At 47.9% G+C, this 18,346-nt stretch overlaps 7 protein-coding genes across 7 annotated transcripts; 3 read left to right on the top strand and 4 right to left on the bottom strand.

Moving 5' to 3' along the window:
- Positions 1-1,190: 1,190 nt before the first annotated feature.
- Positions 1,191-7,323, bottom strand: F4812DRAFT_436148 (cell division control protein). Its single transcript, XM_047934822.1, has 13 exons — positions 6,552-7,323; positions 6,347-6,481; positions 6,242-6,271; positions 6,108-6,172; positions 5,619-6,057; positions 5,183-5,552; positions 4,608-5,110; positions 4,062-4,547; positions 3,851-3,994; positions 3,515-3,793; positions 3,250-3,460; positions 2,733-3,189; positions 1,191-2,679 (listed from the first exon to the last, which is right to left on the bottom strand). Exons 1-13 carry the CDS (start codon positions 6,735-6,737, stop codon positions 1,665-1,667), a joined length of 4,320 nt encoding a protein of 1,439 aa, XP_047788476.1. The 5' UTR covers positions 6,738-7,323; the 3' UTR covers positions 1,191-1,664.
- A 378-nt stretch (positions 7,324-7,701) lies between these two features.
- Positions 7,702-9,915, bottom strand: F4812DRAFT_436152 (uncharacterized protein). Its single transcript, XM_047934823.1, has 2 exons — positions 9,639-9,915; positions 7,702-9,461 (listed from the first exon to the last, which is right to left on the bottom strand). The coding sequence occupies exons 1-2, from the start codon at positions 9,647-9,649 to the stop codon at positions 8,165-8,167; spliced, it is 1,308 nt and encodes a 435-aa protein (XP_047788477.1). The 5' UTR covers positions 9,650-9,915; the 3' UTR covers positions 7,702-8,164.
- Positions 9,916-10,616: 701 nt separating this feature from the next.
- Positions 10,617-12,504, top strand: F4812DRAFT_99037 (FolC bifunctional protein). Its single transcript, XM_047939617.1, has one exon. The coding sequence runs from the start codon at positions 10,987-10,989 to the stop codon at positions 12,208-12,210; it is 1,224 nt and encodes a 407-aa protein (XP_047788478.1). The 5' UTR covers positions 10,617-10,986; the 3' UTR covers positions 12,211-12,504.
- Positions 12,505-12,562: 58 nt separating this feature from the next.
- Positions 12,563-13,734, top strand: F4812DRAFT_99060 (uncharacterized protein). Its single transcript, XM_047939620.1, has 2 exons — positions 12,563-12,998; positions 13,140-13,734. Exons 1-2 carry the CDS (start codon positions 12,799-12,801, stop codon positions 13,705-13,707), a joined length of 768 nt encoding a protein of 255 aa, XP_047788479.1. The 5' UTR covers positions 12,563-12,798; the 3' UTR covers positions 13,708-13,734.
- Positions 13,734-15,189, bottom strand: F4812DRAFT_99042 (uncharacterized protein). The gene is made up of 3 exons (XM_047939618.1): positions 14,694-15,189; positions 14,315-14,556; positions 13,734-14,209 (listed from the first exon to the last, which is right to left on the bottom strand). Exons 1-3 carry the CDS (start codon positions 15,017-15,019, stop codon positions 13,761-13,763), a joined length of 1,017 nt encoding a protein of 338 aa, XP_047788480.1. The 5' UTR covers positions 15,020-15,189; the 3' UTR covers positions 13,734-13,760.
- Positions 15,190-15,359: 170 nt separating this feature from the next.
- Positions 15,360-16,411, bottom strand: F4812DRAFT_461138 (aldolase; the record flags this gene model as incomplete). The annotated part of the gene is made up of 2 exons (XM_047937815.1): positions 15,360-15,891; positions 15,960-16,411. 2 exons carry the CDS (start codon positions 16,409-16,411, stop codon positions 15,360-15,362), a joined length of 984 nt encoding a protein of 327 aa, XP_047788481.1.
- An 830-nt stretch (positions 16,412-17,241) lies between these two features.
- On the top strand, positions 17,242-18,320 carry F4812DRAFT_436162 (uncharacterized protein). The gene has a single exon (XM_047934824.1). It carries the CDS (start codon positions 17,431-17,433, stop codon positions 18,250-18,252), a length of 822 nt encoding a protein of 273 aa, XP_047788482.1. The 5' UTR covers positions 17,242-17,430; the 3' UTR covers positions 18,253-18,320.
- Positions 18,321-18,346: the final 26 nt, after the last annotated feature.

An 18,346-nucleotide genomic window follows, 5' to 3' on the forward strand; every position in this document is an offset into this window, starting at 1 on the left:
AAGCCTGATGCCCCTGGCCTCGCACAGGGGATCGCCACGCTCCCCGGCCTCGTCCAGCACGATCTCGAATCCCGTCGAAACCCCCGTAGTAAAAAAAAAAAAAAAAAAAAAATTACGCCCTCCCACCGGAGCCCCTCCCACGTGAGCCTCTCGCCCGCCCCGCTGGCGAACCATACCTCCGGAATATTCCGTCTAGCAACGTGCGTACTTACCTAACCTAGATTGAGATTCTCCCCCGCGGCTAACCAGCGCGTCCGTCGCATGCTTGCGTATCCCTGCCCCGCTCCGGTCCTGCTATCGAGCGGAGACAGAGGCCTGCTTGTTTCTTAATACCTACCTAGGTACCTACCCAATGCAGGTTTAGCAATAGGATGAGACTCATTGGGTAAATACCAAAAGTCGCACTTACCACGTGCCACGCGTCGCATCGTCGGTCGGGCCGTCGGCACCGGTAGCGGTAGCGAAACCCGGCAAAAACGCTCGCCGGGTTCGTAAGCGCCGGGGAAATTGGCAGCTACGAGATCCCTCCTCGTCTTTTTTTTTCGGCCGGGGCGTGATTCTCGCCGTAACGAACAGCGGCAACTAGCTACCTAGAGAGCTGCAGCCAGGTCTGTCGTTTAAGCGCTACGAGACTCGTTCCGAAAGATGAGTTCGAAATCATCGTCGAACTGTAACTGTACCATCCCAAAAAGCAAATACCCATATGTAGCAACATTTCCTGAAAACCCACCTACTCGTGCATTGCCCATCTTGCCATTTCGTGCCAGTAACGGCGTCAGGTACCGTGTGGAGATAGTCGCAATCGAGTATAAGTAAGATATATGCGAGAATTAGTGGACTGGATAGTATCTCTTGACGTATAACGGTGCCGCCAAGGAAACGTAGTAATTCTCGTAGCTTTAGGTAGTGAGGCAGGTCAAGCGTTCTCCCTTGGAGATGCGAGGGGAAGCCTCTGAATTAGAGATATAACAAAGGTTTCACAGCAAAAAGCATCTAGAACTATACTGCCCTAAAAACCATATGGCCTCCGGCTTTTGTATCAAGCTCTAATTACCAAGAGAGCCAAAGCTAATGGAGGTTAGATTTTTCAATATCAAGCCCAGAAGCCGTAAGAAAGGTCCGGCCGTGAAAGGCGGAGAAGACAGATGGACCCTATCGTCGTACGTTAAGAAAAGTCTCGCATAACCATACTTCTACTTAAACCCCGTTTGTATTATTACTAGCATCATACATCAAAGTCAATCTATCATAACTATCCCATCAGAAACATACGTGTCACAGATTCACGCAACACGCCCAGGAGGCAGCAACGTCGCATCATGAACCTCGTTACCTTATTAAATTGACTTTTCGTTATGTAGACCATACCCCTCCTCCCTTTGTGCGCCAATACCCTCTATGTAGGTAGATAGACACTCCTCTTAACCCGTAGAAGAAGAAAAATGAAACTGAAACCCCGTTGAAGTGGAACCCCTTAAAATGCTCCTCGAGATACAAAGGCTTCTTCCCTTCTATAAGCGTAGAAGAAGCAAATGCGACATCCTAACCATTTCCATAGAGCTCCCATTTCGGCCTTTCCTTAGGCTCCGGCTGGCGAGTATTCGCCGGTATAAACTACCTCCTATTTATGTACTTTTAGTGGTCAGCAATCTGAGAGGGAAGTATTATGTGCTCCACTTCTGCTTTCCATCACTCGGCGCCCGGCTTCTTTTTGGCCTGCCTGACCCAGATACAGATGAAGAAGCAGAAGAAACACTACCAGTGCGAACGCCATTATGTTCCGGTGGAGAAATTCTTCTGGACGATCGAGTCAATTCATCCGTAACGGCTTCGATACTTTCTTTATGTGATATCATGCCTTCGCTTCGCGAACCGGTCGCAAGAGCACTGAGGCTAGGTCGTGACACATACAGGCCCGAATTTCTCGGTAGCCTGCTCTTTCCGCCGGAAGAACCACTACCAGGTTGCATGTCGGTGTTCTGTCGGCGAGGAGAACTTATAGGGATGGCTGATATACCCTCTTTGCTCCTGGGACGATATGCAATAGGATCACGCTCTTGAGCTAGTGATACACCTGAGCGCTTAGGACTCGATGCTACTTCGATAAATGCACCCGATTGAGAATGACGGGACGCATGTGTTGGTGTAAGAGGCGCCGAGGAGGTAGAATGGAGAGAGGGTGGAGTATATATGCGTCTTCCGGATCTTACACGATTTGATCCACTTGACGCTGTCGATGCAGATAGAGGCGGAACAAGTTGATCCGAATTAGGATCTATATGAGTTACAACGAGATCAGATGCCAAATTTCGCACAAGCACGGCAGAGTCCTTCTCGGCCAGGATTTTGATTGAGTCAAGCAGATGTCTGAGCTGTCTATCTTTAAGATTTGTAAAGTAATCGGTTTCTCGTGCTTCGAGTATGTTTCGGACGAGACGAAGGAGGTTTAGGCGAACAACTGCTTTCTTCTGTGAAAGCTTTTGTTCAATTCCGGCGTACATCTCCGACTTTGCCAATGACGCCGCTAAAGATGGTGATAGCCGTAGGAGTTTCAGTAGGGGTTCTAGCACGTTGGGGTCAAAAGCATTCGTCTTCTGGGTATTGAAGCAATATACGATTGCCTCCGGAAATTTGCCGTTTAAGAGATGCGCCTCGACCTTTGCCGTCTCCTCTTGCAACCTTTCAACTTGTTAGCACGTTCTCAACGATCACTAAGTCCGAGCGTCACATACCAGGCATATATAGCATCTAATGCCGTGACCTGCCAATACTGGTCTGCTATTAACGAGACGTAAAAGTCAAGACCCTTATTTTGCCATAAGGACCGTCTTCCTCTGCTTCCAGAATGCGCCATATCGCAAAGAATCGGCAGTGCGAATTCCTTTGGAGGTCGATCTGTCTTCATAATCTTTAATAACAAGGGGATTATTCCATTGACTGCCGCATATTCTTGGCGGTCCTTGCTTAAGCGACAGAGATTAAACATCGTATTGAGCACTTGATTAGAGATCTCGCGGAAATGGGGATGTCCTCTCTTCATACTATTGCTAAGTAACTCAATAAGGAAGTCAATGGCATCCGCGGAGTGTAGAGCGTCAAGTGTGGTAGAAAGCATCGACAAGTTCTTAATGAACTTTAACATCGTGATTTGATGGGCAGGTGTCATGCGCCGGAGATCCTTTAGAATGCCTAGTTTTGTGTGTCAGCTTGGACCTGGACCACCTTGCGGTTCGAATCTGAAGGACCTACTCTTTAACACTTGCCGGTCGGCCACCATCTCTTTAACAAAGTTCTCAGCTTGCGAAAACAGGTAGAAGATGTTGACAATACGTCCTTCAATGAGTTCTGTCAGTTCGTTCTCGGTATATTCATCGAGAACACGATGCAGAACAAGAGCTAACGGATAGAGGATCTTGCTCCTCGAGAATATTCGGCAAAAATCATTTTTCGGAGTAGGACCCTGGTCAAATTTGTTAATAGAACAATACGTATAATAGGGTTGAGGGTTGCAAACTTGAAGCTCAAAGACATTCCAAACACCGTTCACACCAATCAGCACTAAATCCCTCGCAGTGTCATAATCCTCATCTAAAAATTCGACAAGAACATTGAGACCGCCAGCGCTGACAAACATCTGCAGTGTTAGGGTGGATGTTTGATACATCTGTCTTACAAAGGCGGCAGCTTCTAGCCTAATTTCAGTCGAATATTGCCGTGCTGCAAATTTGGTGATAATTGGGATTCCGCCGACGAAACATAGGTTCTCTTGCAGTTCAACATCATCAAGGATAATCTAGCCAATAGTCAGCCAAGGGAAACGTAAGAGAGAGCAGAGCACAGATGTACACACCGTGTTAACAACTTGCAATAGCTGTAGGATCATCTGCTGTCTGCTCTTCATAGTACAAAGGTCAAGGATCTCAAGAATTGGTAATAATCCGTGGGCGCTGATGATCAAATTCTTGACTTCTGTATTTTCCCAGAGCAGCGCCAGCTAAGATTGAGTGTCAGCTCCATTAGGTAGTTATAGGTGAAAGGAAAGAGCAATGGAAGATACTGACCAGATCCTCTGAAAGTTCCAGTAACTTATCCTCACCCTCAGTCGTCTTGAGTGAGCGTACAAGCTCTTCAATCTTCTCGGCTAGTCGCGCATGGCGATCCCGCGCGATATTTGCTTCAAGGTCCATCTCGTCCCAGTCCGGATCCATGGAGGCAAATGGATCGTCCTCGTCCTCGTCATCGCCTAGCCAAGAATTGTTTGAAAGTCGGGATAGGACCATGAGATTTCCTTCCTCGGAGCCCCGGTCACTCTCTTCCTTCTCGGTCAAGTTGTCAGCGAGACCAAATATATCGGAGAAGTCTTCATCATCCTTATCTTCCGCAAACTTTTGGATTTCAATGGATGACTTAGACCTTTGAAACGGTCGGTCGGGAAGAGCTGAAGGTCGCGCTGAAGCTGGTCTTCGTATGCTGCTCGCCACGGGCGACTGCATAGACCGCGGCAAGCTGGTGAGATCCGAAGGATGGAATAATTGGGGGGCATCAGGCTGTCACATCGGGTAAGCAATGGGTTAAGACAAGATGACTGTGGTCACGTAAATACGTACTTTCTTGGATAAACCTAAGCGTTGGTTGAAGACACTTTCGTTGTCGTCGAAGATATCCGAATAGTCCTCTGTCGTCTGCTCTCTGAACAGTTGATCAGGTCGAGAGGGTAACTCAAATTTGCTACCGAGATGACTCTTAGGCTGAGACTTTTGCCTCTGATGGCCACTTCCCGTTCGTTTACGAGAGGATGACTTTGGCGGTTGAGGCTTTGGTTCTACTATCTTCTCAGCCTTTTCTGAGAATTTCCAGTTGGGGCGAATCGTCTTTTCCTGTGGATCCTCTTCTTGAACCGATTGTAGTTTTTGTACAGTCGTAAGGAGATCTGAATCAAACTCATTCTCCCAGCTAGGGGACAAGTCTCGTGAGTTGTCAATAGATGCAAAGGCTTTCAAACGGTCGGCTGAAAGCATACCACCAAAGTGGTCCTGGGGTTTGACATGTGGGAGCTTTAGGGCACTAGGCGAAATCGCAGTCGCAAAATCATCATCCCAATTATCATCGTCTGCAAGAAGAATGAGTTATGAAATATGGTTAGAGATGCATTAAAATGAACTGCAAATGAATATGTGCTTACCCGCGAGTTCAGGAGACCGGAAGTCCTCGGCAGTGGGTCTTGGTTTAAGTACAAAAGGCGCCTTGGCTGGGGTCGGGACATTGGACCTAGGTTGGTCTTGTGATGAGAATCGTGAATTTTGATGGCCATGATGAAAAGGGAATGACGAATCGGACCCTGCTGAAACCCTGAGATTGGTCTCAGAAGATGTAAGGGCTTTATTCCACTGCTTGACTTCTTCGACAGCTTGGCTGAAATTACCCGGGGCTTTCGCTACAGGCGCATCGCTTCGCCGACAGCCTACAATCCAGTTGTGCTTTAGTAATTTCCTCGCGGAAACGCGAAGATTGGGATCTTTCTGGAAACACTGGATTAGAAAATCGCGTGCGGCCTAACTCACAGTTAGCCCTAATTCTCAGGAACACAAGGCCAGAATTATAATAAGACTACTACAGACCGAAGATACACCCTCGGGGAGTGGCGGGTGGTCATCGTTAACGATAGCAAACAACGCAGGCATAGCTTGTAGGTGGTGATACGGAGGTTTACCGGACAGTAGCTCAATGACTGTGCAGCCCAAACTCCAGATGTCGGACGCAGGTGTGGCACCGGATAGCTCAATTATCTCGGGGGCCATCCAGTACGGAGTTCCCACAACCTGGGCCTCTTTATCGGGTCCGGCGACGGTACTGGTAGACACACCGAAATCTGCAAGCTTTACCTTACCATCCTTGGTCGTCAGAATGTTAGCTCCCTTGATATCTCTATGTATCACACCCTGATCATGTAGATACTGAAGACCTTGGAGGACCTGGGTCATATAAACCCCAACAAGATTCTCCGGGAACTTCCCGTACGCCTTGCATATCGAATGCAAAGAACCATTTTCGCAATATCTAGCAGCAGTCAGCATCCGAAAGGCGCTGAATTAAGGGCGGCAACCTACTCCAAGATGATATTGAGACAATCTGCTGATTTGACAAACCCGATGTACTTGACAATGTTGTCATGCTGAAAGAATGTTAGAGCTGATAGTAGAATTATAATATTTTCTTCTAAGAGTAGAGGTTCCATACTTACATTCAGGTTTTTCAAAAGGTCGATTTCAGCCTGTATCACATCAGCTTCGCTCGGCCCCTTACAAAGTGCATAGGTATTGTATTGTCATATGTAAGACCCGCGTACCTCGATCATTCGTAGCTCGCTTTTCGGCAAATTTACTAATTTGATCTGCTTGACGGCGACGGCTTCACCGGTACCCCAATGGATCGCCTTGTATACGGAACCGAATGCTCCTTTTCCTAGACATTCTCCTAAACGCTACGGCAAGCCTGGTCAGTCCCTACATCAAGAGAAGAGTGCGCGCAACCCCATTTTTGAGTGCACATACGTAGTCTCTCAGTCCCGGATCTTGTAAAGCCGCCTCACGCCTACTAGCCTCCTTTCTCGGGGTATTGGGAGTCCTATCATGTCTGCTCGCTACTACAGCAACTTTCCCGTTGGCCGGACTATAACGCCGGTCGCTCGAAGAGGAACCATTGGAGGGGTGAGGGGCATGTCCAGAGCTGGGCGCCATGGCCAAGCAGTCTACAAGTCGTTCCCCTCCTCGTCGACTTGGGGGGAGAAGCTAGCTACCCGTCGAGCTGTATGGAAAGAAGAAGAGGGTGAAGGGAAGGGAGCACACGTCGTCAGCGGTGCAGACCCAAATTGTTTTTCACATTCCAGCTAAACCCTGTGTGTATTATCCTACCAACTTTCGGACGATATACCCTCGAAAGCACGGACCGTCGATTGTTGGGCGATAGGGCGATAGGGCGAGGATCGGACTCGGCAGTCGTCAAACTAGTATACTAATATTTGCTTAAAATGGAGGTCTTGTCGGATCAGGTCAGGTTAGGTTGGTCAAGGTGGTCAGGGTGGTCAGGGTGATCAAGGTGATCAAGGTGGTCAAGGTTGAACTAACTAGACCAGGTCGAGATCGGGGATAAACTAGGGCTGAAAAGCTTCGTTGCCATAAAAATTCCCCAAAATTTTGGAATCCCAATGTGGGGAAGGGCGAGTGAGAGAAGTGCATGTGTTGTAATTGTGGTATTTGATAACATTTGGTTGCATTTGTGCGGGAAAGAATTCAGGCGCCCAATGATAGCTTCAGCTTGCTGTTCATTGCTGTTCCTGGAATGTTTCAGATACCTAAGCTACAGCTTCATTGGCTGCTAAGCATTTTATAGAATACAAGGTAGTACCTACCTAACCTAGAGGCTAGAGCCTAGAGGTACCCTATCTCCTAGCTTGGTACGGGACGGTAGTACCGGTGTACTATGTAAATCGGTTGTTGTGCCTTCCGCGATAGGGCGTAGCGCACTCACCAGGCACAGCTGGAAAGCCCGGGAGAGTTTGGCGGGGAATTAGCATAAGCGGCTACTGCAGGTTGCCATCAGACAAAAACATCCCTAGAGGTAATGCGCGATATGTACCTGAGTACCTTAGGTAGTATACAACACCTAGGTATTATACATAAATCAATCGACTTGACCAGCATATATAGAAAAGGCAATATTCAATTATCTCGTTGCGCAATAATGTCGACTAAGGGAGATAGAACCAATCTCATACTTCTTCGGCAACATATAAGTTGCCACAACCGAACTCTTACTTACACTTCCCTATGGTGGACGGTAAGCTCAGTCCCATAGAACCTGTATCTCATCCCTATCTTCCTGCTTAGTCCCCTTGGATACGTAAAAGCTTCATACAAGTATAATACAACGCCAACAATATAACTTCGGGCTTACTCTACTGAAAGCAGAGCAGATCAATATCCCACTACGCCATAAAACGCATATCCTTTTTGAGTCCTGGAGCGCCCAAATCCGGGTTCCAAAATGAAAACATAATGCAAACCCCATGAAACCCTATTTTCGCAAGTCCCTTCCGTTAACCAGGTAGATTCCTTATTCCAGGAACCTCCCACCATTCCTTTGTGATATTCGTGATATTTAACTCCTAAGAGGGCCATCCCCACGACATCGAACGGCTGAGGCCAGCCTGTTCCCACCACTCATCCGGAATGTCCTGCCTAGATGCAAGCCCACTAACAATGCGATGCATACCTGAAAGCCATTCGGGATCGTCAGGCGATATTTCACCGCTGGGAAGTCTGTCAGCAGCCACTGCTGCATAAGATCGTCTACCGTGAGGGGTCGGTCGTCTAGAACGATCCGCACCTTCAGCATCGGCGCCGCTATCCTCTGCAGTACCTTCCGGTTCATCGACTGGGTCGCAAGGAGGTTCGACCTCTTCGTTTGGACTAGTGGAGGTGCGAGATGAGGGAACAGTAGGGGTAAGGGACGCTATAGTCGAAGCTGTAGTGGAAGCAAACGAGGAACCAACACTAGGTGGTTGTGGGTCCATGGTTAAAGTCGATTGCAGGATGGACCATACCCCATCTCCCTCCGGGCTTAGGCTGCGATCGCGATCTCCCAGCCCATCGACATAACGAACTCGATGCGCTCGTTCCCGGCGTCCAATTGAACCCACTCTCCGTCGCCTTTCCCGCATTTCGCGAGCATCTTGCATCGCTGTAGCTAAGCGCTCCTCCGTGGACGAACCAGCAGAAACAGAGGGGAGAGCTACACGAGTGAGATTTGGCTCCAAGTCTCGGATTTCTTCTCGGAGGAGACGAAATCGATCCACATAGCGGTCCAGTGTTACGTTGAATGGAGTCCGTCTAGACCGAGTTCTATAAGAGTCCTCCATAGTTGAACTATGCGCATGTAGGTATGTATCAAGATTAACCGCGGATATCCCGTTGTTGCCTTCGTTGGAGCGTAGGGGTCGAAAAAGTGCGGAGCTTCTGAGTCGAGTAGAATTGCGAAGAACCGCGTCCCCAAAGGCGGGCAGCTCGTCATCCGAGGAAATTTCTACGCCCGGTGGGTTGGAGGGGACAGTTGCTCTGTGGGAGCTGGGGAGAGAGACAGGTATTCCTGCCGTTTCGAGTTCTGCAGCAGCAGAATATCCCGGGATAACAGAATAGAGTGGAGAGACATAGTCTGGCATGCTAGCAGGGCCGGTGAGGTCTAACCCTTCTTCACTATTATTGGCTTGCTGTGACACAACGGTGTTAAGACGCTGGGCTCGAGCGTTGCGGATGTGCTGAAGACGTCGGTCAAAAGACCTAGAGCTAGCAGTCCGACGCGGCGAAGTTGAGCGACGAATTGGAGATCGGGCAGTTGCGGGATCAGTAGAAGATTTCGCTGGTTTCTTGTCGCTAGAGCCAGATTCATCTGGTTCTACCCATAGTCTAATAAGGGAAAGATAAATGTTAACAGGGAATACAAAATGAGTTTCGCATATAACAAATGGCAAAATAGATGAATAAGGGGTAAAATTACAATTCAGATGGATAATTAAAAAATGGCATAGGTATTGTTTGCGATGATATCAAGTGCAGGTGGACGCGTCGCGACAATAGACTTACGGAAGACCCATTTTTGTATTGGCCGGCGTGCGCGTAGCGGCAAGCAGGTAAGAGACAAGGTAAGTCGGGATAGGATAGACTTGTGAGTTGTGCGCAAGGCTGAGGAGCAGCTGAATTAAAGGTAGGTACGCTTGATGTTTGATGTATTGTTTATCGAAAGATAAAAAAAAAAAAAAAAAAAAAAAAAACTAAAGTGGGAGATATTATCGCGTCGCCGGCAATAACGAGTATAGCTACGAGGTGAGCTATAGTCAGAAAGAAGTACGAGTACTAATTTGAAAGAATTTATAATGTAAAAAGTTGATGGGGGATGAGAGATGGGGAATTGATGGAATATGAATGATTCGCGACAATGCACGATGTCCGAGTGTTGGGAAATGTTGATTACAACGGGGGCGTGCAAGGTTAACTTCCCAGTGCCTCGTGGGGTCGACGGGTTGAAGGGTTGAAGGGTTGTGGGTTGTGACAAGTTTTGTGGAGTGAAAACAAAAAAGACAGGGAAAGTTAAAAACAGTTAAAAGACGGCCGGGTTGTCTTTGGTTGTCAAGGCGGAAGCTACGACGGCCACTAGCCGACCTCGAAGTGGACAGTGCGTTGGTTCATGCGAGCAATCTTAGGTAACTTATTGACCGGAACCCCGTCGTCGGGGGACTACCTAACAGTAAGCCCAGGAGATCACCAAAAGGTTCAACGGAGTTTGTACAAAATAAATTGATACTTACGTTTTGGTGGGTGTCCTACCAAAATTGAGAAAGTTAAAATATTACTTGTAATACTATTGTGGTGTTGAAATGGTTGGAAATAGTACTTTGAGCCTTACACATGCGTGGTATGAGTACCTTAGGTACCTATTCATATAAAATTAATAATGCAAGAAAATAGAAGTACTTATTTTTTTGGTGGTAAGCACCATCAAAATTAGGTACTATATACCAGGTAGGTACCTACCTAGGCAGGCAATCCCTACTATCGATAACCATTTTATATTGCCCAGTTGCTGTGTTGATTTTTAAAAAGTGACCTTGCAAAATCGACTGGCTGATATTTGCCCATTCTGTTACGGCGCCAATTTCTCAGTCATCTACCTCTCGAGTTTAACGACAACCTTTCACTACGCTACGGTATATATGACTCATATTCAAAAAAGAAGAGAGAGAAAAAATGTATCCATCTACCTTGTGACAGATATTATAGATCTCAGAGAGATATTAGGTCCTTTCATTTGCTCAAGACTTTAGTAATTTTTATCTATGCAGACTGAGCCAATCTTTGACCCGCCAACAACCAACATCTAACACTTACATTACACCCAACGCCAGGGACCAGAGACCAAAGACCAAAGACCAACATGGTAAACCTTGGCTTGGCACGAATCAGTGCTCTGCTCAAGCAGACACCACAGACCTGGAAAGCCATTCATGTTGCTGGTACAAACGGCAAGGGTTCAATATGCGCATATCTCACTGCCATGCTGCGCGCCAACCAGATTACGTGCGGTAGATTTACCTCACCTCATCTCGTAGAGCCTCGGGATTGCATCTGGATTAATGACAACATCGTGTCGGAGAGCAAATTCCGCCACTTTGAAGATATGATCAAGAAGAGAGACGAGGAGCAGCAAATTGGCGCTAGTGAGTTCGAATTGCTCACGGCCACTGCGTTTGAGATATTCGAGTCTGAGAACGTCGAGTTCGGCATAATCGAAGTAGGACTAGGGGGCACACTTGACGCCACAAATGCGTTAAAACATAAATGCGTCACTGTCATCTCTAAGATAGGGCTCGACCACCAATCATTTTTAGGCAACACCATTGAAGAAATTGCTAGTCAAAAGGCCGGTATCATGAGGAAAGTAGTGCCTTGTGTTGTAGATGGCAGCAACACCAAGTCCGTTCTGGAAGTTCTTCAGAAACATGCCGAGAAGACGGGTACCAGTTTTTCTTTCGCAGACGCAAAATCCAATCAGCTCGTGAGCAAAGTGGAAGATTCCCTCGAACCACACCAACAGCAAAATCTTGCATGCGCATACGAAGCTTTTCAACTAGCATTTCCTCAATATGCTAGTTCTATAGATAGTCTCGTTTCTGCTGCCAGAAACGTGGTATGGCCTGGGAGATTGCAGTGGGTGAGCATTGAAAAAGTTACAAACAGAAAGGAGGATATTCTACTGGACGGAGCGCACAATCCCCAGTCCACAGAAGCACTCTCTGGCTTTGTTCAAAAGCACTTACGCTCGCAAGGAAAGCCAGTTACTTGGGTACTTGCTGCGACCCAAGGAAAAGACATATCAGAAATGCTTAAACTGATATTACGCGATGGCGACTCAATAGCAGCTGTCGAGTTTGGCCCTGTTGAACAGATGCCTTGGGTCAAACCCACAAGCTCGACAGATCTACTTGATACCGCGAGCAAATGTGGCGTTACAATTTCGTCAAAGTTCGACGCATCCACAGATGTGAGGTCAGCCCTCGAGTGGGCAAGCCAAACTACCAGCGGAGGCCCGCTTGTCATTGCAGGAAGTCTCTATCTAGTATCCGAGATATTTAAAATGCTCGGGTCCCATGAAAATTAGAGACGAGTAAACATAAGTGGAAAGCAACGACTGCCTCACAAGAACTCGGGGGCCTCTACAAAGGAGAGAATCCCAGATTAAGACTTGTTCAACCGAAGGCTTATACCCGCAAATCAACTACGGCGGATATCCTATATACCTCGCAATATATACAAGGTCAATATCTGGTATTATAGTAAGTAGCCTTCTTATAAAACATTTTGGTCCGTACAGTGAAGTAATAGACCAAAACCGGAATGATCAAGTCTTCCCCACCGTCAAGTAATCTAGGTACCTAACCTAAGGTATCAGCTAACAATTGAGGGTTAAATATTGTTATTATCCGTTCTAATTAAAGTTATTGACATTTTCCTTATTTGAGGTCTAAATCTGTTTGCATCCCATCTTTTTGAGACGAGTATCTGATATTCCTCTTGAACTCAATTAATGCAACTTACGGTACAGTCTGATAATTGCATATAATGCATATAATGCATACACGTAGCCAATTACACGGGCATCTTAAGATATCAGATCCCTGAACGATGTTTCTCGACTTATCCTCGAAGAACAAGTATACAAACATCCAGTCTTCTCACAAACCACACGATGTCTTCGAAACAACCCAGGCATTTAGTAATTGTATGCTGTCATGGTATCTGGCTTGGTGGTCCTGCACGAGGTCATGACGAAGATGAATGGCTCATTGCCGGATTCCAAAAAGGCGAAACACCAACTTTCATTGAACATATCAAGGCAGGACTACAAGTCTTACAAGAAACCGAAGATTCTATTTTGATGTTTTCTGGGTAAGCTTATTTTCATTACTTCGGGTACCCTTGACGAAATTGTGACATGAATCTTTAGGCTCGTAATAGGCACACATGAAATTTTCTTTATCGCACAAATTTCATGAATATATTCTGACATTGACTCTAATATCCTTCCAGCGGGCCCACAAGAAAGGAGACAAGTCTATCTGAAGCTCGAAGTTATGCGAATCTTGCCATCTCTAACGGTTGCTTTGGAATTTTCCCAGAAAACGATGTCAGGGACAGGTTGCACTGCGAGGAGCGAGCATTGGACTCTTATTACAATGTCTTGTTCTCGCTCACCAAATTCTGGTCTGATCATAAGACATGGCCTAAGACTATGACCATAGTTAGTCACGCTTTTAAACGCGAACGCTTAATAGACTGCCACTGTGGTGCTATTGGATTTCCCCTAGAGCGTATCAGCTTTGTTGGTATAGATCCGCCCGGCGTGGTGGATGGAACAAATGAGGCGGCTACCAAAGGCATTGTTGAAGCGATTACGCAGTGGAAAGAGGATCCTCATGGCAAGGGAGAGCTTCTAGCCGGTAAGCGCAGGAAGAGAAATCCATGGAGAGTCCCCCAGGGCCTCTTCCTTAATGAGGACGATCGGATTGGCAGCGGTGTACAGTCAACTTTGGCTAGCGAAGGCGAGGAGATGCTCCTCGAAGGAGTTACCCAACCATGGTCTCGACATCTGAGCTAATGAGTTAATGAGCTAACTTGCATTGATAACCATACATTAGAAGAAACGTTCTCCTAGATATTAGCTAGAGCCACACTGTCAATAATAAACCGTTCGGCATCATTCCTCATTTCGGAGCTGTATTCATGCCCGGCAGTGGGATAAACGTTGTCTTCTACATATATGTTACCTTCTTTGAACCAGTCAACGGCCGCGGCCTTGAAAAATCGGATGAACGGCTCGCCCATGTCATATGGCACAAGCTGATCCGCCCCTCCGGAAAGAATCTGAAATCTCTTCCCCGAAACTCTGGACTTGAGCAGAGGGGTCAGCCTCCGCTGCTCCTCTGCGGTTGTAGGGAACGCAATCTCCTCAGTTCCGAACAAGATGCCCTTTGGATCGTATTTCTTGCAAGCGTTGACTAGGGCGTCTGGGAAGTCTTTGCTGCCGATGAAGGAAGCACCGTAATCGGGCGCATTGAAGCCCTTGAGTTGCGACAGCCGCGCGCGGTTCTTTAGGAGAGCTATTGATCATCATCAGCATCAAAGCCGCGATGTTCGTCTTGGTTTTTTTTTTTCAAGATATAATATTCTTCCTTTCTTCAATCGGATTCTATTGTCGTACTTACACATGTAATCGGGACATCCAATCACTATGACGCCCGCTGTAACTCGAGGATCCGCGAACAACAACTGCCACGCACTATGACCTCCCAGGCTTATACCAAGCACCAGGTTTTGGTCAATACGCCTCCTTCCGCCGCCATTCGTGACATGAGCGTCCCCACCGAAGAGGTGGCTCTCAATCATATCTATTAAATTCATGGTATCCATAACGGTGCCCGTAACGAAGCCGAACATGTCTTGGGCGCTACAGGTAAATATGAAAATTAGCGCATTCGGGCCTAGAGTTTAATAGTTCCGAGCCACGGGAATCAATCACGGCAGTTCCTTGAATATCTTCTACTCATGAACACAGCCCGCAACTGTTATGTAGAAATGACATACTGCGTCTCATTCCCGTCAACCCAGGACTCATTCGCGCGCCTGTCGACAAGCCGCGAGCCGTGATTCCGCTGGTCGAGCGCGACGGCAATCAAGCCCCGTCCGGGACTCGATTTCCCGTGGTAAGCGGAGAGGATGCGGTTCGCGACAGGGGCCATGTCCCCCTTGCTCCGCAGGCGTCCGTGGTGCAGCCATAAGCACGACACCTTGCTCGCGCCCGCGGGCAGCTCGGCTAATCCGTAGACGTCGACTTGCAACCCGGACACAGTCCACGTCGCGCGCGAGACGCTCGGGACGGCGCCCGGGGTCGAGGTACTTGTCTCGGCCATTTTTTTTTTCTTTAAGTGCTTAGGAGAAGAATTCGGGGCTGGTTGGTTTAGGTACGATGGTTCTAGCGTGTGTTTTTTCTAAGCTAAACTGGCTAGGAGGATGGATAATCTCGGATAAGCAGACCATCGAAGGTGCATGTTGTTTATTATTAATGTTATTTACTCGTGAGGGGTTTTTATAGGTACCTACCTCCTAACCTAATGTCTTTAAAAGGGTAACGAACTTAGCCCACCCTCTTCGTCGGATCCGGAATTTGTCCACTTTTATTATTAATTTTAATTTTAAATTTTTTTTTATTTCATGATTATTCCAAGGTAAGCTACCTCCAAAATAATACAATCACAGCTTCAGCTCCTCCTCCTCCAACGCGTCAATAAGCACCTGCCACTTCGCCCACTCGGCATCCCCGCCGGGAATCCCGCCGAACAAGGGCAGCCGGGTGCCGTCGGGATCGCCGAGCTTGCGCAGCCTGCTGACGGCCTCCTTGATGCCGACGGTGCCGAACTTGACCACGAGCTCCTCCACGGCACTGACCTTGAACTGCAGCAGGCGGCGCTCGCGGACCTCCTCGTCCGTCGGCCGGTTCTTCGCCGCCAGCTCGTACAGCCGCACCACGCTCTTCGGGAAGAACCCCGCGCTGCCGTCGATCGCCCCGGCCGCCCCCACCGTCACCACGGGGAGCAGCTGCTGCCCGAGGCCCGTGAACGTGGCGAACTTGGCGTGGTCGATCGACGGGTTCGACGCGATCTGCGCGTGGTACGACACGTCGCCGTGCGAGAGCTTGCACCCGACGATGTTGGGGTGTTTAGCTAGAGTTTCGAATGTAGCTGGGACGACTTTGACGTTGTTCGATACGCCCGGGTAGTGGTATCTGTATACCCGAAAACCCAACCCCCTCTATTAGTGCTGGGGAATTGAAGTCAGGGTAGCGTAACTTACATCAAGATTGGTATGGGGCTTCTGTCAGCCACCGCAGTAAACCACCTAATAATGCCCTCCTGCGTGCTCGCTCCGGCGAAGTATCCCGGAACGAGGGTTAACCCGTACTGGGCGCCGGCCTCTTTAGCCTCCTTCAGCTGCTGGACGGTCTCTTCGATATTCTGCGTCGCAGTGCCAGCAATAATTGGATAGTCCTTGAAGCCCTCCTTCTCGAAGGCTTGTCTGACGCCAGATAGGACCTCAAAGCGCTCTTTGCTCGTGAGATGGATTGCCTCGCCCGTGCTGCCCAGGATCACCAGTCCCCTGATGCCGGACCGTGCCAGGTACAACGAGTGCGCTATCTGCGTTTTGACGTCTATTGGCGCCGCGACCGGGTCGTAGTTGGCCGCCTTCTTGCTCACAAAGAAGGTCGGCACGGGGACGTATATTCCAGGCGGGGGAGGGGTAGCCATTTTTGTATTTTTCGTAAGAACCGAGCCCAAGCCTTTTTATTCGGAATTATCCCTTCGCTCGATACCACGAATATTTTCTTAATTTCCTTTACGTATAGTCTGCTTAGGTCTATATATGAGGTACTGTACCTAACTTTCCTAATGAATTGTCATGGTAGGCGTCCGTTCCTATATAAGTCGGACCAACGACGCGGGGTCGGGTTAGCTATAACCATGACGCCGCCCGGTAGTTCGGTAAAGTCTATAGCGATCGGCTTTTTCAGGCGAGCGAATGACATTCGAGAATTGGCGAAATTCCCCCCTTTCTAGTCTTTCGTCATAAATAAATCTACTAGTGTCATTGAGTATGATTCGCTATTATAATACGGAGCTGTCTATGCCTGTGGACCTATTATAGCTTTACTCCTCCCAAGTCCCGGGTATCTTGAACAGTCTTAGTCATGTTACATATTCTCCATTATTGCCATTATTGAAATACTTGGAATGGTGGTGCCTGATCTAGGAGCTGATAGTGGTACCAAGAACCCTGCTAGTTCTCACATCACGAACCAGGCCACTTATCAGCGCGTTAAGAAGTGTCCTTAACATGCAGACGTGCCGGACATGCCTATGACTACATAGTATTTAAGTACGACCCATCTATGAAAATTATCCTTATGTTTACCTATTATTATTCAAAGAGAGAAATGTCCATCTTCTAGGGGTCTAGATCGTCAATCTCAAAATATCGTATGTTAACTGGTCAGATTTCTTGGCGCGTTTTCAGCTTTCGCCCCCAAAATATAGGGCCATAACTTTTTGCTAAACAATTAGGCATCCTTTTAATAGTTGAATAAATGTGATTTAAACTGAAATATTCAGTTTCTCTACCTGAGAAAAATTTCCCAACTTTTGTTATCATAATTTTTTTTTGTAGCTAATTTTTTGTTACAAGTTGTGGTAGAGCATCGCCTACCTGTTACGGGTTACAGGTTATTCCATTCACTCGTGTTCGAATACAGTCATAAATACGTTTCAAAATGTATAGCCTACCAGTCAAAACATCCTACGAATCCAATGATGTACCTATCCCAGGCGACTTCCTCAGGTCGGAACCACATGATGCGCAGCCTATCACTTTCAAGAAGATAGACTTCGCTGAGACCGTCCTAACGGAGTATAAAGGCCTGTACGCCGTCGTGCTAGACCATGTCATCAGCCCGTCCGAGTGTGCGAAGCTCATAGAGCTAGCCGAAGCCAGCGTGCCCCCGAAGAACAAAAACAAGATAAATGGGTCGCCCTGGGCTCCTGCGCTCGTCAATGTCGGGCGTGGCTATGAGGCCGAGGTGCTAGACTACCGCAACAGCGACCGAATTATCTGGGACCAGCAGGACATCGTCGACCGTCTCTGGGCGCGCCTAGAGCAAGTCCCACAGATCAAAGAGACGCTGCTCACGTCCGAGCAACCGAAAGGAATAGTGTGGGATTTCCAGCGCGTTAACAAGCGCATGCGCTTCTTAAAATACGGCCAGGGCCAGTTCTTCAGGCCGCACTGCGACGCTCCTTACGGCGAGACGGGAGAAGATGGGAAGTCTGTTCTCACGCATTATACCCTTCACTTATACTTAAACGACTCAAAGCAGGAGGTCGGTGACGCCGCTGACCTAGTTGGTGGCGCGACGTCCTTTCTGTCGACAAACCAGGTGCGAAAGCTGGACGTGAACCCTAAGGCCGGCAGGGTTCTGATATTCCAGCACCGGCGACTGTATCATGCGGGAGATGACGTTTTGGAGGGGATCAAGTATACGATGAGGACGGACATCATGTACACGATTCGCGATTCGGAGGATCAATCTCGATGAGCTTTGTTTACCTATATATTAGAACATTATGTCTGTAAAACGGCCAATAGCAACGCCTAAGAGTTGATTTCATTCTTCCTCTGTAGATGTTAAC

The sequence above is a fragment of the Daldinia caldariorum genome, assembly GCF_022478825.1.
Source record: "Daldinia caldariorum strain CBS 122874 unplaced genomic scaffold F4812scaffold_13, whole genome shotgun sequence".
Classification (NCBI taxonomy): domain Eukaryota; kingdom Fungi; phylum Ascomycota; class Sordariomycetes; order Xylariales; family Hypoxylaceae; genus Daldinia; species Daldinia caldariorum.